The 17,941-nt window shown below is 39.0% G+C and overlaps 1 protein-coding gene across 5 annotated transcripts in view; it reads left to right on the top strand.

Annotated features, from left to right (window-relative positions):
• Positions 1-965: 965 nt before the first annotated feature.
• Positions 966-17,941, top strand: part of LOC107097142 (disintegrin and metalloproteinase domain-containing protein 11-like) — a 28,597-nt gene continuing 11,621 nt past the window's right edge. For 2 of the 5 annotated variants that reach the window (XR_001481822.1, XM_015394179.1), the window contains exons 1-9: positions 967-2,334; positions 2,823-2,989; positions 10,535-10,611; positions 10,936-11,002; positions 14,333-14,415; positions 14,529-14,592; positions 16,912-16,972; positions 17,261-17,442; positions 17,803-17,874. Coding sequence is in view for 4 of the 5 variants with exons in the window: in XM_015394179.1 (XP_015249665.1) it covers positions 2,274-2,334; positions 2,823-2,989; positions 10,535-10,611; positions 10,936-11,002; positions 14,333-14,415; positions 14,529-14,592; positions 16,912-16,972; positions 17,261-17,442; positions 17,803-17,874 (834 nt within the window). In the remaining variant the exon portion in view is untranslated. Of the gene's footprint in view, positions 2,335-2,822; positions 2,990-10,534; positions 10,612-10,935; positions 11,003-13,636; positions 14,193-14,332; positions 14,416-14,528; positions 14,593-16,911; positions 16,973-17,260; positions 17,443-17,802; positions 17,875-17,941 lie in introns of those variants that run through there. The other 3 variants (XM_015394172.1, XM_015394192.1, XM_015394198.1) reach the window with 3 other exon arrangements.

Genomic DNA, 17,941 nt, shown 5'->3' with positions numbered 1-17,941 from the left:
GTTTGTTAGAAAAAAATAAAAGTATTCTGATATTTTTCTTTCAGTTAAACAGCTTTGCTGACATTGAATATGACAAATAGTGAAACAACAGAAGTAACATGGCTCCCTAAATCATCTCTGACTATGAAAATACTTCACTTTCAACAACTCAGCAACAGTGTAATTTTTTGTAATTTTGTTTACACAATCAAAAAGGAATTTCGTTAAGAACAGCTCTCTAGACAATTTCATTTTTTAAAGTGCAGCCTTGAAAATACATAAAACAGTAATATAAACATATGACTGTATATTTACAGTTCTTACATTTCAGTTTAGTTTTTTTAAACATTAAAATAAAATAGATACAATGAAATACAATAAAATAACCCATTTTACATGACAATAAGCAGCCTAATGGCTGTGGGGAAGAAACTGTTCTGGAATCTGCTGGTCCTGCATCGGATGCTTCGAAGTGTCTTTTCAGAGGGCAGCATGGAGAACAGTCCATGGTGGGGGGTCAATTATGATGTTACAAGCCCGAAACTTGCAGCGCTTTGATGAAATGTCTTTAATGGAGGGAAGAGGAGCCCTGATGATCTTCTCTGCTGTTTCACAACTCTTCTCACCTTCTTCCAGTCTCAGGCGCTGCAGCCTCCACACCACACAGTGAGACAGCTGGTCAGAACGCTCTCTATGGTGCTTCTGTAGAAGGTGGTGAGGATGGATGAGGGCAGGTCTCCTCATCCTTTGCAGGAAGTACATGTGCTTCTGCGCCCTTTTGACCAGTGAGGTGGTGTTTTTTACATTCCAGGTGAGGGTGTCTGTGATGTTCACCCCCAGGAATTTGGTGCTGTTGACCACCTCTACAGCTGAGCTGTTGATGACCAGTGGAGCGTGGTTAGGACGGTTCTTCCAGAAGTCCAAGATGATCTCCTTCGTCTTCTCCGCATTCAGGATCAGGCTGTTATCTTTGCACCAGTCCACCAGCTGCTCCACCTCCTCTCTGTAGTTCTGGTCGTTGTCGTCTCCGATGAGGCCCACCACCGTGGCTTCAATCACCATGTGATTGTTGGTGAACCTGGGGACGCAGTCATATGTCATCAGGGTGAACAGCAGGGGGGTCAGGACGCAGCCCTGAGGGGAGCCTGTGCTTAGGATGATGACATCAGAGGCGTTCTGTCAAGCAGCCAGTTGCAGAGGGGTGTATTGAAGCCCAGCTGTTCCAGTTTGCCCATCAGATGCTGTGGGATGATGGTGTTTAAAGCAAAACTGAAGTCCAGGAACAGAATCCGCTCGTGGGTGCTCTTCTTTTTACTTACAACATACTTTCCATTAAGTTTGGATGTAATTCTCTGTGAACAGCAGGCTCCTTTGACATTTTGGGCCTCACTCTGTTCATGTTGAAGGTACTGGTGACTATGTAACCAACTGTCAGCCATCCTCCTTATATTTGTGTGCAGCTTTGATCATTTATGTTAAAGAAAAGAAAATTTTATGTAATATTGGTAGGAAAAAGTAAAATCAGCTGTCATCAAATCAGCCTGTTAACAAAGAAACAAAGTGACAGCAATGAGTCAGGGTTGTTTTTGGCTGACAGGACACACCTTAATCCTCTGCAGACCTGAAACCTTTTCCAAAGCGCAGATTAAATATCTTTTCCCCCTCCTGCTTATAGCCTCGCACTGACAAACGGAATCAACCTGTCATTCGCTGATCTCCTTCCTTCTGTTTCGGCCGGGCGTGCTCTTCATCCGACGGACTGCCGCATCCTCTTCCTGCGCAGCGCTGCATGGCAACGGGAGGAGGAGGCTGCGCGGGATGAGGGAGGGTACCGCGGCCCCACGTGTCCTCCTCGCCGCAGACCCGCTCGCTTTCCCATCCCTCCGTTTCCGCATACCGCACACACACATACACAGCTCCTGCCTTACACCCAGAGCCTACTACGCATCCTTGCAGCGCTGCGGAGCGATGCGTCCGCGATGCGCGCTCTCTCCTTCCTCGCCGATCCCATCACCGATCAGTCTGTAGGCCCGGATCGATTCATGGTTCTTCTTTTTGATATGCAAATTCTGACTTTCCGTTGCGGCGCTGGTCGGAGCTGAGAGGGCGAGAGGTAGAGAGGAGGGAGAGATGAGAGGACGCGCATCATCAGATGTTTAGCAGATTAACTTTGGATCCTCGCCATCATCTCTGCTGTGCGTTTTTGGATCTTTGTCCTCCTCTCCACCTGCCGGGGGGTTGTTGAAGTTTGGCGGGGTTCTCAATGCGGTAATCAGGGGGAATATGTGAAGATCATGCTGGTGGTGTGGTGCTTCATGGTCTTTGGTGCAGTGGGCGAGAGGCTTGCGGTGGCAGGTAAGCGAGAGGGAGGTGAGATGGGAGGGGGGGTTGAGAGGGGGAGCACCCTTTGCATTACCTTTGCATATTTTTTATTTTTTTTTTGCCATTGAGCATGACTTTCTTTTCTAGCCCGGGATTTTACTGTTGCTGAAATAGCTCACTGACCACCCCCTAGATTTGCTGCATCAACATATTTCTCCACCTGCTATAAAACACATCACCTCAAGTTGTTTCCTACACTTAAAATATGAAAGCACAAATAATTTGCTGTCTGATAACCATCTTTTACATTCAAACAGGCCCTATGTTTTTATGAGAGTCGCCCTCACCAATGAGTTGCATTATCCACATCCATTAAAACACTTTTTGTATGCTATAAATGTCTTAAAATAGCAGCCATTAAGCACACAGTGTGCTAAATTAGGTCATCACTTATAAAGAATATGCTTTATGCTTATTAGGAACATCGGGACATGTTTTTGGGATCTGATGTTCTTTTCCAGGTGCAGGTGGAGGTTTGTGGGACTGGTTTGCCCCCTCAGGCCAGCAGGATAATGGGGACACTGAGATCACCTATCCCAAACGCCTGGTGCAGCAGATCAAGTCAGAGGAGGAAATGGCTCATGGCTTCTTGGATACCAGGGTAAAGAATAGCAGTGGGGGCAGCTTGGTAAGTCACCTCTCAGATTCATTGTCTTCTATATTCGTTCTGCCGTTTCTCAGCCTGCAGGGTTAATTTAGAAACCAGGGATACCCAAGTATGCTTGACAAGGAAGCTTCCTACTAAATTAGAACTGGATCTCATTAAAACAAAAGCATCCCAGATGGACTGAATGTACTGGATTCACTTTTTTCAGTTTTAACCCTGTTGCTGCACACCATCTATAACAGAAACTCTCTTAGACTGAATGAAGACAGACTATATATGGTATATATATATGTATAGACTTAGATATATATCTATATATCTATGTCTAAGGGTCTCCACATGACCCTTAATTAAATATTCAGACGTCACGTTCATTACCGTGCTGAGCCCCTCCCTGCCTTTTTTATTATTCAGTGGTGTGTGGAAATATGCCCTCATCAAATATGAAACACTCCTGTTGAGAAGTGCTGCATGGTGCAGGAGGATTCAAACACTCCCTATTTTGTTCATGTTTTCAGATTTTTTCTATCCAACAGAGAAAGAGCCACAAAAAAAACAAAAACAAAGTTACAGTTCCTCGACAGCACTAATAAATGAAAACATCCGGTTAACAAAAATAATCCCAGTTCAAAACAACGGGTAATTAGTTTCCAGGAAATGCTGCGTTTTATGTTTGGGAACATTGAAGATGATTGCGCACTGATATATTTAGACGTAGCAGGGTTTGAAGATGATCTGAACCCTTTTCTGTTTTTTGTGATGTCAAATATAAGCTGGTTATATTTATATAAACTTTCCATTTTCTAAGATGAATATCTTGAAGCAATATGGCATTAAGGAAATAAACTAAGTACCAAAAATTAGAACAATTCAGTGACATAAACACATTGCTTAGACTTATTAAAAGCTTTCCGAAGGCATGAGTTTTTCATCATTATCTAAACATTGCCGATTTTCTCTATGAGCTACATATAGTTACACTAAACAATGTCAGGATATAAATTTTTTCAGAAAAATATGGTAAATTGAGGTGTCCTCTGGGCAAATCATATCATTGAAAGTTAATTTCAGTAAATCAAACTAAAAAATAACCCACACAGTATTTTTTTTCTACATATTTCAGCATTTTATATTTCTTAATTTCAATTAATATAGCTGAAAGGTAATTAAAATGTAACAGTTCGTTTCTTTGAAGATAATAATGCTGCATATAACAATTAACATATTTTTTGATACAGACTTTTGGTGGTCATATTTTGGGGAATATCACTGACAGGAAATAGTTTTAGTAAGTTTAATATTAGTTTAATAAGTTTAGTTACTTCTGAAAAAGCAAAAAAAGCTGTTTGTTTATAAAGGTACTTCTTCCAAGCATATTGTCAACATGTAAGTGGTAAAAATCTGTGAAAGAGCTTGGTGCACAAGCAATCAATATGGAGAAAAAGGGGACTGGGATGCTTGTTCACGCTCATTCATTTAAAGTCCTATTTGACAGGTTAAAGTATTCTTCTTTATTTGAAATCATAGTCTGAGACCTGAAGGATGAATGTAGAGAAACAGAATCAAAGTGACTTAAGGTACAGTTTAAGTTCTCAGCAAGAGCTGGGTTCCAATAAATCTTAGAACCCTTTATGATGAAAAACTTTACTGAGATCTTGATTTAATTTCTAACAGGACGAGGTGCTACCAAAATTACCACAAATGGTGTTGGAATTAATTTACCTAAATGGGCTTCAAACTGACCGACACAAACCTCCACTGAATATATATGTGGAGTATTTTATGTCAAAAAGAGGATGTGAGATACTAGACCCAGCAAAGCAGAAAAGCTAAAGGTCACAATTACATGTACAGGGGTTTCCTTAACAGTTCAGTAGAAACCCTTTCACACTTCAAGGGGAGATAAAGGCATCTTTTTGTTTTTCTCTTATTTGTATTGAAAGAGCTGATGCAGTGATGGGAAACAGAAGTCAAATTGCCCCTAACTGGATAAGTACTGTAAGGTAGATATGATCCCCAATTGGCTGACATGTAAAGCGGCAAGCTGGAGTGATGGGGTGAAGATGTATGGTTTGTGCTACCAGCTAGCTGCAGGGGTCACTAGTTTAATCAAGATTACAAAATCACTACCAAACAGAAGAATAACAAAATATGATTTCTCATTTATGTTCGAGGATTGTTCAGTGGAGCAGTGTGTAGCACTGCTGCCTTGCAGCAAGAAGGTTCTGGGTTGGTTTCCTGGCCCGGGGTCTTTCTGCATGGAGTTTGCATGTTCTCCCTGAGCGTGTGTGGGTTTTCTCCGGGTACTCTGGCTTCCTCCCACAGTCCAAAAACATGACTGTTAGGTTAATTGGCTTCTCTAAAGTCCCCTTAGGTGTGAGTGTGTATGTGAATGGTTGTATATGTGTCTGTGTTGCCCTGCGATGGACTGGCGACCTGTCCAGGGTGTACCCTGCCTCTCGCCCGTAGACAGCTTGACCAGCACCCCTCGTGACTCCACTTGGGATAAGCGTGTAAGAAAATGGATGGATGGATGTTCAAGGAGTCTCTCGGCCAATGACAGGATCGCTTTAATGAATAATCTCTAATTGAGTGTGGGAAAACTTCAGACAAGATTTTAGGCATAGTGCTACTCCACAGGTCATTTTAGCTGTGTGGTATATCACTGTCTCCACAAGGGATTTAAGAAAGACCTGAGGAAGCTTAAAGTTAGCTCATATTTGCAAGTTTATTGGGGATATCTTTTGTATAAGTGGTTATGAGCCGTGTTTGCATTGATGCAGTACGTCTTACAAAACGAGACCTAGACAATACCACATGCATAAAGTGAGCAATACTTGGACATGCTTTAAAGTAGTAGCCTACATACTTTCTAATATTCAAATTATGTAAAAGATTAATCGACTGAAATTCTGGATTTTTATAAGCTGTATGCTGAGACCATCTAAGTTAACAAAAACAAACACATGGTGTTTTTCTCCCAACACATAGTGGATTTATTTTTAATTTTTATCTTTGTAAATTAAATCCATGAAATTAACTTAAATTGCACAACTGCCACCAATGGCAGCCAAGATGTGTATCACATTGGTGCAAAAAATCTATCATTTTTATGCATTTTAAAATCATTTTAACATAATACTTGAGTAAAATTGACCTTATGTGACAAAAAATGAGATGGTTATTTTTGACATTGCGTTTTCTACAAGTGCTAACGTCTCGTTCCTTTATCTGCTTGTTAGCTTCTCTGACCTCAGTCTTACTGCTGGGTCACGTGTCGTCCTCATTCTTTTATAAATCCACCTATAGCACATGCTGCAAAAAAAAGTTTTTTGGCACCCTCTGCTGCTCTCACCTTTCACCATTTACTTCCAAAGAAAACATCCAGGCCACCATAAATATAGCAAAACCTTGTAGGACAGTGTTTTGTTGTCTGATTAAATAACCTTAAAGTTTAGGGTAAAAAAAAAAATCAATGTCTGATCTTAAACATGTTTAAAGGGGATGGTTTTTGGGGGGACAGAGAGTTCCTATGGGCCTGACCTCCGGCAAAATAGAACCATGCTTAGTGAATCTAGGTGGCAGCAGCATAGTGCTTTGGGATTGCTTTTGGACCCTGCTTTTTTGTTACCAAAGTAGGTCAAAACCCATCAGTTGTCTCTGAGATAATACATTTTTTTTAAGTATCACTTAAAGTCAGCTAAGGACATCTGTTTCCACAAATGCAAAACATTATGGGAGAAAATGTAGAGCTCTGGAAGTGCAAGTCCAGAGCTGAATTTGATAGAAAAGTAACAATCTTGGTTCTGTTGGTTTTCTCTAAGTTTTCAGTTTCATGTTTATCCAGGTTTTTCTTTGTTTTCTAGTTGTATTGGTGTGTTCTGGATTTATTTAAATTTCTTAGGTTTTTCTTTCCTTGTCCTCTGTTGCCCCCTTGTGTTTCCTTTTCCCTTGGCTTCCTCGTCAGCTCTGATCACACCTGCTCTTTATCAGCTCGTTAGTCCATCCTTTGTTCAATCAGCCATAAATACACTCCCACTGCAGTCCCCCAGTGCTGGTTCCTCGTCTTACTTTGCCTCACCCTGGCTCCTTGTGATAGTTTTCCCCTGATGTCTCCAATGTTCTGGTTAGTGTTTAATTTTTATGTTGGATTATTGGATACCTGTTTTTGTTACCTTTGTTATCCCATTCAATCATCAAAGAACTCACCCCTGCCTCTCAGCCTCTGCATTTGGGTCCTCACAAAAACCTCCAAACAAACCCTGAAAAGAAAGGATGTTATGTCACCTGTAGAAGCATTTGGACAAGATATGTCCTCACAGTACGTAAGATTTGGTTAACTCTTGTTTGGTAAAGATGCTGATAAACGGCAAATAAACAAGACTTAATATTGAGATTAAATCAAAACAAAGTATAGATTGATTGATTGACTTTATTGATCTCACAGTGGAGACATTTACTTGTTACCAGAGATGGGAAGTAACGAAGTACAAATACTTCGTTACTGTACTCAAGTAGATTTTTCTGATATTTTTACTTTACTTTACTACTTATTTTTATGGCGACTTTTTACTTCTACTCCTTACATTTTTACACAAATATCTGTACTTTCTACTCCTTACATTTTAAAAAATTGGCTCGTTACTTTAGTTTTGAATCATTTTAATGGAGTTACTGTTATTATTTTTCACGTCATCAATACCAAATTCAATCTAATTGGATGGAAATCTATGTTGCATTTGACGCACCACTACAAGATGAATCGACAGATTTGGCGGTATTCAAATCATTGCAGCTTGGTGGCGGTGGCGTTAGCATAGTAGCATGGACGACGAGATGATTAAAAATGAACACAACAGAGATCTAGTCCTATTGGCAGACATCCATTTAAAATGTAGGCAACGGCATGAAAAAAGTGGTTTCTACTTTTACTTTTATACTTTAAGTAAATTTACAAGCCTGTACTTTGTTACTTTTACTTGACTAAAGAAGTTTAATCAGTACTTCCACTTTTACCAAAGTATTTAACACAATTATCTGTACTTTTACTCAAGTACGGAAAGTGAGTACTTTTGCCATCTCTGCTTGTTACATCAATTCAAATAGTCAAAGAAGAAGAAGGTGCCAAAGGAGGAAAAAGCTGCATGGGATATCTACAGTATATACAGTAAATTTTTTTTATAGTAGGATCACTATACCGTGTCATTGCATGGGGAGTTTATATGGGTATTTATATAGATGGATACATATATATATTTATATGTATAGTTATTGCAATGGGTATCAAATACATAGAGACAGTTATTGCACACGGTATCAAATGGTAAATTGGACATCATACATTGCTCAGGTTATTGCTGTTATAGTGTAGCATTTTAGAGTCTGGTGGCAGCAGGGATGAATGACCTGCGGTAGCGCTCCTGTCTACAAACAGGGTTTAAAAGTTTTTCACTAAAGGAGCTGCTCAGCTCCTCTACAGTCTGGTGCAGAGGGTGGAAGGTGATGTCCATGATGCATGTAAGCTTGGGCAGCATCCTCCTCTGAGCCAATTCCTCCACTGAGTCTAGAGTGCCGCCTTGGACAGAAACAGCCTTTCTCACCTGTTTGTTCAGTTCTTTCTTTCTCCCCCCGGTTGCCAGGAGCCCAGCAGACAACAGCGTGGAGGAGGGCTGATAGCCCCACAGAGTCAGAAGGTTTTAAGCAAGGGCCTGCACCATGGGCGTCGGTTTGCATAGGGACCATAGGGATATGTCCCTATCAAACTTTTGGCCCGACCTACTTGTCCCTACCAATAATTCCATGTGAATAACATGTTTATAATTTACAATACAGTGTTGTTGCAGCAGGGGCTTCTTTTCTCGCAACTTGTATATTGAAGTTAATATTTTAAATTCTCAGTGTCAGTTCCTCTTATAGTTCCCGCATCCACGAAAATACAATAAATCTATTTGCAGTCCCTTGAATATGTTATTTTGCTTTGTTTTACAATACAGAGAATATCAGCATATCAGATAAAAAATAAAAATAAGAGTGGGTTTTACCTCTGTTTGCCGCTGCACAATTCTATTTCTTCAAAAGAAAACACCCGATAAATACATAAACAACAGACATATTTAGTCTATTTTTGGTTAAAAGGCACATATTTATCTTCTGTCTTAGTCAGTGGTAAGTTCAAATGTTACTCTTTTCAAAGTGTTAAGTTGTCCCAATTTTACATTATTCTGAGCCACTGATGCTTCAAACATTGATAAACAGCATATTGTGTGTGTAGTGCTTATAAAGTTTGTATAAATGTAGCAAAAAATGCTGTTTTCTCTTTAAATGAAATGTGCCCTGATGCTCACATCAAGCATTAAAAAAATAGGAGCATGCATAATGAGTAGGACCAATGACATCAGAACAATTCAACTTAAGACCAATAGTGTCCCTACCAAAGTTGAGATCAAACCTACGCCCTTGGCCTGCACACTCCAAAAGATCTGAGTCTCCTCAGGAGGTGGAGGCGGCTCCTGTATAAGTTTTAAGGGTGTGGTCACTGTGTGTTCATTCCGTCTTATATTTGTTTGTTTTTACATTTGAATTTTGCAGGAAATTTGTCCCATTGAATATGAAAAAAGTTGCATCTTGTTCTAATTTTAAATAGACAAACGGCAGTATTTTAATTTGGGTATGTAGAGTTCTGAGATCCAGAAGAGATCAGCTGATTGCCAGCATTTAAACTGTTTTCACATAAAGACTGACGAAACAAAACCCTGAAATCTTTTGTAATTGATCCATACCTTTACAAATAACATTTATTATGATGAGATGCCCTAGCAATGCCTGGACAAGAAACACTTTCTGAACATCTAAAACTTCATCCACTTATAAATCGTGTTTTTCCGATAAAAGCAATAAAGTGATGACCAAAAATGGGCGAAATGATTGAACTGTCCTGTCAGACAACACTGTCAGAGATTCACTCTAGATGAGAGTGTGGAGCAATGTTACTCTATCGTGATGATAACAGAACGTGTGCAATACTTCAGGCTCTCCAAGACAGTGGTGAGAAATATGTACTCACTGAAGGGAATGATTTGTGGACAGTGATGAATTTCATCGTAAAAGCCCAATGATTCACTGGGACCCTGTTCCTCTAGACGGAAATCAAAGCCAGGTTGGCACAGTCAGAACTGCTTAGTCGGTAGTAGATCTCTCTGTCTATTTCGGCCCTACTGTCTCCTCACTTCCAGGAAGCTGGCAGCCATCCACTGGGGACATCGGCACAGCTTGACTGATTATAGACAATCAACATGTAGTTCTGTCTTCCTCACTTCCTTCCCTTCTGTCAAGCCCCCTCTATCATTCACCTCACAAAGCTGCAGCAAATATCAAACAGCCTATGTCAATCAATAAGTCCTTTATCAGTCTTTGTGATTTATCAGCACCTGAGATGCTTTTAAGGCGTATTGATCCCGTTGAATTATTCATGACAGAATAAGTATAGCTTTAACTAAGTGACACACTTGACCGCAATGTTTTTTATCGCCATCTGTCTGAGTTATATTTATCTGATTCTGTCCTCAGCCTGTCCACCTGGCCCTGAGCTGTTTTCAAGTCGAAGCCTTCGGACACACCTTCACTCTTGACCTAGAACTAAACCAGTTAGTATCATCAGATTCGTTTTTATTCCATCTTTCCTCGTATTAGTGAGCACTCATGATCTGCTGCATCTGTTCTCATTAGCATTTTCTCTGCTCATGCACAAATGCACTTAGCGCCTCTATTATGTTACACGACAAGATGGGGAATACCAATGTGGCACTCTTACAGGCACACACACTCATTTTAATAGCAAAACATGCTAATAGGTCTAGTAATCCTGTGTGGAATACATTTGAAGGGAGAACCTTTAGTGTAAGATATCCCAGATTACATTTTTCTGATCTTGCTACAGATAATAATGTTTATCTCTCCTCTGCCTTCAGTCACCTGCTGTCTTCAGATTATGTGGAGAGGCACTTTAACTACAATGGCAAACCCTTGCAGTCTATGGTAAGAGTTAATTTTTTTTTAAATCTGTGCTAACATCACTGTTAATAATGGGGCTTTCCTCTAGCTTATGATATAAAATTTCCTTGTTTTATCAGAGTTGCTGCACTGTTCTTTTCTAAAAACCTCTTTTTATTAAAGAGGAAATCTCTAGTTTTGTTTTCCTGGATGTCAATTACAAGGTTTTAGGAAACTGAACTGATCCTGTGCAGGGTGCTGTAGAGTTTTTTTGTCAGTATTCTTCCCTTCTAAGTTGTTATTTTGTTAAAGCACTTTCACTGCCATGCATTTTGGGCTGTGTCACTACCAACTTTGCACATTTATATAATTTCTGCACATTTATTTCTTTTCTGCACAGCAGCTTTTGGCTGTTGCCACAGATTGCTTGGCAGATTTCTGTCTCTACTTGGATCTGACCATTCTAATAGACAAATATCTAAGGTTTGCTGTTGTAGCTCTCCTTGTATGCTAAAGTCTGTTGTCCTGCTAGAAGATCACCAGCCACTCCAGAATCTATTTGGACAGGTCACTAGTGTCCTATTTTTATTTAATTTGTCTATTAGCTGCATTAACAAATATTGTGTTGCACAAAGGCCCACATGTTTTAAGTTTATATGCCACCTAACCAACTAAGATGTTTTAATTGTTAGCAAGGTGGACAGATCTGTTGAGGGCATGACCTTTAGTTATCCCGTCAATAGTCCTTCTTGAGCCCAGGTTCTTCTACTTGAGCTTTGCATCAACTGCAGCTCATCCAGAGTTGCTGTCGGCTTATTGAGTGCTTCTATGGATAGTATTCTCTCAACTGCTCAGTTGGGTTGACATTCCTCTTTCAGTAAGTCTGAAGTTGTGCCAAACTCTTTTAATTTTCACATAATGGATTGAGGAGTGCTCTGAAAAAACGCTGACAGATTTGGCTTGTTAAAATATAATTTCGCTGTCTTTAACTTCACCATTAAGAGGATGCATAAGGCTGAAGCTTATCGGTCCAATTGGCCCTGGAGTCGTTTTGATACCATCCCCAACCTCCCACTGTTTATTCTCTCATTTCACCCTAACCATCAGGGCTGGATTTGTCAAAATGTGTCTTGGGGCGAGTTTATGCCTTTGAATCAGGATGAGTTAAGCGTTAAGCTACTGTATGCTTCACTTATGCAGGGAGACAGAAGTCCAAAGCACACCACAGCCTCATTTTAAGAAAATAAATGTAGATTTTAAAGTGGCCTAGTCAAATCCAGACTTTATCTGATAGAGAAGCAGTGTCCTGACTATTAGTAAACCTTTCAGAAATCTTCCAGTGGGGCTGAACTTGAATAATTCTGCAAAGAAGAATGGATCAAAGCTTCTCCACAGTCATGTATAAAACTCAACAGTCACCATTAAACTTGCTTGCAGTTGTTGACACAAGTGCTTTCCCAATTCAATTCTAATATTGTAAATCAGTCTGATATCTGCCAAAAAGTGAATATTGGAATATATGATTCCTGCCTCATAAATCTACTAATTTAGAAAACACACAGAACGTCCTGGCTTCTTTTTTTTAAGTTTATGTAACTCTTTGGTGAATAGGAAATCAGTTTTTCTCATATCTGATGTTAATTATAGTTCTTTGTTTTTGAAAATTTTATTTTTCTATCATTCCACACTATAAAATAATTAATAAATGTATGTATGACTCATGCTGAGATCTAGTCGGGTCAGTATCGGTATCAGTCAGTTCTCAAAGCTGCGATATCAGTATCGTATATAAAAAATGAAAAGGTTGTATCTGGACATCGCTAGTTGACACTAAAGGTGACACAATAAATTGTTAGATTTAGTGGTGGATTAGTTCCTCCACAAATGGCCAGGTTAATATACATACTGTATCTTCCAAAACAATAAAAACAGCTTTTTAAATTAAACACAAGTTAATTTGTCACATGTACGTACTTTTTCTCATAGTAAATCAAATAAGTGTCATTTTTTCCAGTCTTATTCAATGTTGCTATGGAAAAATAGATCTATAAATATGTAATTATTCTAAATTTAAAATCAGTGATGCTTGTTGCTTGGATTTCTCTTTTAATGTGAATTTTTAGATTTACCATTGTGCTGTTTGATGCCTTCCAGTTGGTTTGTCTATTTATAGAACGTGCATTATGTGCTTTCTGCTTTAAAGTAGACTGCTATGCAACAACAGGATCAGGAATGTTACTGGTCTGCACATATGAGAGCGTACCTGTCAGTCTGCTGTGGCCTTTCTAAGACGCTCAGGACAAAAAGACGTAGTGTTACATACCTACACATAGCAGGGTTACACTGCTGAAAACTTCACCATAGTGTTGGAAGATGGAATATGGCTTTATTCTTCTCGCGAGGAGGGATGGTGGACATTTATATTTACAATTTTTTTTTTTTTTGACAATTGTACCTCTTACTGCCCCTCAAGCACCCACCCACCCATCCACCCTTTCAGCACTACATGTACCCACCCACAGTCGCTCCAAACTCTCCTTCAGTCCCTCTGACCAATCACAGCCTTGTTGCCACAGCAACCAGTTAGCTCAGCAGCATCATTAAGTTCTTGGCAGCCAAGAGAATGAAAGAAGACAAGGAGGGAGGGAAGAGCAGAGCTGTAGCAAGAGGATGTGGAGAAAGACGAGAGAAGGGAGTAAAATGCCAGTTCAAACAAAAGCATGATGTATTTGGCAGTGTGACCATGTAGATGTGTATTTGCAGGCAGTCGGTGTAGCTCTGGGTGGTGGGAGGGAGGTAGAGGCATGCAGTGCTGGGAGCGGAGACCTACAGTCAGACCAGATTGTTGCTCAGCTGGATGTAGGCCTCACGTGTCGATGCTGCTGCGGGCTGGACGTGCCAGGCGCCATGCTTTCAGGGCACGCCAACCTGTGCCTTCCTTTCAGTCTGAGCCGCTGTGAGGTTGAGACTCGCCCCGCTGAGCTCAGTTTGGTTCAGGTGAAGCAACATTTCTCTCCTTTCCTGCTACTTCTTCCCCATAGCTGCAGTCTTGCCAAGAAAGCGTGAGCAGATAGTAGCGTCCTTGAGTTTCAGCCTACTTACTCTACACTTCATTCTTAAATCAAAACAGTGCTGGCGACATGAGTGTTGATTTATTGAAGAGATCCTTGAGCGTGCTTTGCCTCCACCTCCACCCTTATTGTGAATGGAGCTCAAGAGTGTGGAGTAAACTCAAGTAGGTCACCAACTGCGTTGTAACTGTGATGGTGGGGGACATGAAGAGTGGTGGTGTCTAATGAAGTGTAAAAGCAGCTATGTAAAGCCCAGGGTCTGTCAACACAGGTATTTGTTGAAGTATTTCTTTTGTTATTACAGGGAGGAGAGCACTGCTACTACCAGGGAAGGCTAAGAGGTTTACCAGACTCCTGGGCAGCTGTCTCTACGTGTCACGGCCTGTGGTGAGCACCATTGTTTCATTTGTCCAAATCTTGCTTCCCTCTGCATTTTTTTCTTCTGCTTTTCATTATTTCCCTTCCTGCATCCACTAATTCATCATGCTGTTGCTTTGCAGTGGCATGTTCTCTGATGGTTTCTACTCTTATGGAATTGAGCCTGTTCACAATGCAAGCAATGAGGTAAACTTTTACCTAAAGGTATACTAGACTAAATTCAACAGGGATCAATAAAGATAAAGTCTATTCATCTATAAACCAGATGTTCCCAAACTTTTCAAATGAACAGTTAAAGAGTTTTAGATTATATTGTATTTTAATTATATCTGTTGCTTAGAAAAACTTTTTTTTCACTGCTTCATTTATTGCAGCACAAAAAATATTTTGCAGGTTAGAGTTATCATTGGATCTTGCAACCTCACTATTGCTGGTTTGCATTCTGAGCTTTAGAAATGACTGTATTACAGACCATGTGTTGAAAAGAACCACATAGTATTTTGGACATAAGGCATGATCTTCAGCAAGTTTGTGCGTTCTAAAAACAGGTGTTAACATGTTAGCATATTTAAAGTACATTTTCAAAAAAGGTGTGCAAACAGTGCATGCAAACCTTTTTTTGCTTGTGTGCCTCCATAAATATACAGATCATAATGTATTGACTAAAACTGATTACATTTGTGGGGGAGGGATATGCAAATCTATTATTTTGCACAAACAAATTCTATATTTTCTCAAAGTAAAACTCAACTTTAGCAGTTTTTGCATATTTTCAGTACTTTTGAAAGTCAGGTGCAAACTCACTCGCAAAAATATCTCTGTGCTCATTATTGTAAAAAAAGATGGGAAGGGTACAATGCTATAGGATGTAATGAGATTCATTGCACATGTAAATAAATATCTGGACGGTCAGAAATGACAATAGAAGAATTATGGAAGTAAATCTGTGTCGCTGGGATTTGAATTAAAAATGCTACTGAAATTTAAATGTTGTATGTTTGTACTTACTGTTTCAGTGTTAAAATATTTTCAGAAAATATTTTTGATCTAAAAAGAAGTTCATTGTCATTATTTCTACAAAGTTGAATTTAATTTGTTATTTTCTGTTCAAGCTAAAAATTCACATTACTATTTCAAAGTGATTACATTGTCAATACGTATTTTTCAGTTTAATTTTTGAGTGTTAAAAAAATCTGCATATAAAAAAATTCAACCTTTCAAAATTCAAACTCAATATTTTCAGCCTCCTGAGATTCAACTGGCTCTATTTCACTGTCTGACATTCGGCGTCTAAATTCAGTGTAAAAAGGGAAGGGTTACTTCAGGTCACAGACATTAGCAATGGATTGTGGCGTCCAACACCCAGCCAATCCCGTTACATTACGTATCCAGTGAAATACAGCCAGTTGAATCTCAGGAGGCTGAAAATATTGAGTTTAAATTTTGAAAGGTTGAATTTTGTTATATTAAGATTTTTTTTAACACTCAAAAATTAAACTGAAAAATAAGTATTGAAAATGTAATCACTTTGAAATAGTAATGTGAATTTTTAGCTTGAAGAGAAAATAACTAATACAATTTCAACTGTGTAGAAATAATGACAATGATTTTTTTTTTTAGGTCAAAAATGTGTTCTGAATATATTTTAACACTGAAACAGTAAGTACAAACATACAACATTTAAATTTCAGTGCCATTTTTAATTAAAATCCCAGCAACACAGATTTACTTCCATAAAGAATTATTTTAATAAATAAAATATGTTTAAGCAGGGTGGCACAAACTAATGCAGTGGGACAGCAGCCAATATTTATATAATTAAATCAGCGAGAAAAAAATGAAATTAAATATTGTGGCAGGTTTATTTTAAAAAACTAGTATTTTAAAAGAGCCTGCAAAGAGACATGAAGGGGTTGGAAATTCTGCATTCCTTTTTGCAAAAGGGATTTTTTCTCCCTCATTTCAACAAAACAGAAAGTACGGTCATAGTTTATATAATCAACAGACAAAGACAACTTTCTAGTGTTTAAAATTTCATTTGTTATATTTAAAACTATTCATTTTCATTATTTATCTTTTTTCTTTTGTTTGTAAAACTTAAGAGTTTGGTTGCCTGTAAAGTCCACTATAGATAGATATAGATAAGAATGCTCATAATGCTTTAACTGCTTGTTGAACACGCCAACTGCTCATTTTAATGGACTTAAGTAAAACGGTTTGCATATCTTAACATTTGCACGGCAGGCTTTTTAGCTCAACAAAAGCAAATGCACGATCTAAACTCTTATTTTAGATGAAGATTGTTTAAATCTCAGCGATGTGGAAGAGAAATTTAAAGAGATAAAAAGCAGAGATTCCTTTTTGGTAAAGTCTGGCTGCTTTTCCTTTCCCTACCTGACCCTTCTTAAAGGAAAGTTTTGAGTTGTTTTTTAGGTAAGAGTCTTTTAACTCTAAACTGGAAATGATTGAGGTATCTGTCTCTAATATGTAACTGTTCTTCTTTAGGAGGATGGAGCTCATTTAATCCGCAGGATGCCTGATATCAGACTTTCCCAGCACTGTCTAGGTGAGCAACACCAATGTGCCTGTCTGGGGTTGAAGTCTTTTAGCTTTTAAGTCTTTTACCTTTACCCTAACCTTTTGCGACTGAATGGCTCTTCATTTGTCTTTCCCAAATAAAGAAAAAAATAATAAAAAGGGGCCAAATAGTTTCATTATATTCCTACAAAAAATAAAAATAAGTCAGATATTATTCAGCATTATGTTTGTACCCTTAATAGATCCATGTGGACAACAGACCTTGTAATAACCATAAAAAATGACTGCCTACAGCTCTGATTCTGGGTTTTTCCAGAGTGTACAGAGAATAATGAGAAGGACGGCAGTGAAAGTGTTGAAGACGACAGCAAACCAGACCTCAATCAGGATCAGCAGGTGACTGGGGGGCTGAGGAGATCCAAAAGGTTTGCCCGCAGGCCCTCTGTTCAGATGGAGACCAAATACATTGAGCTGATGGTGGTAAATGATTACGATTTGGTGAGTTAAAGAGACAATCATGGCGCTGCATAAGTGTTGTCTTATTCTTTTTTTCCTTATTGTCGCTTATCTGATATGTAAAGACAATTAAAATCCGAGTAGCTCTAGTATTGGTGCAGCTATATCTAAATCAAGCATCTTGGTTCACCCTGTTTAATGAGTGTGATGCATGCTAATTCATCTGTAGCTTAAATAAACCCTTTAATGGTGCTAACAGTAAATAAACACTGTCTACATTTATGAAATTGGAATTATTTTTTGTCACTGATGATCTGTGCCATTTCCCATTCTTTTGGGCTGGAGTGTTTGCATCACAGATCAATTTCTTAAGCCATCTGTGGATCTTTTCTCTCTCTTCAGTTTGTGCAGCTGCGTCGTTCGAGCAGCCAAACCAAAAACTTTGCCAAAGCTGTAGTCAACACAGCAGACACGGTGAGGACCGTCAATCCTCCTACTCCACAAACACCACCTGTCAGGATGTATCTTCTCTTTTGGAGAA

This window comes from Cyprinodon variegatus, unplaced genomic scaffold, assembly GCF_000732505.1.
Source record: "Cyprinodon variegatus isolate N-32 unplaced genomic scaffold, C_variegatus-1.0 Scaffold24, whole genome shotgun sequence".
In the NCBI taxonomy this organism is placed as follows: Eukaryota; Metazoa; Chordata; class Actinopteri; order Cyprinodontiformes; family Cyprinodontidae; genus Cyprinodon; species Cyprinodon variegatus.
Note: the sequence above shows the minus strand (reverse complement) of the source record. Positions and strands in the feature narration are given on the sequence as shown.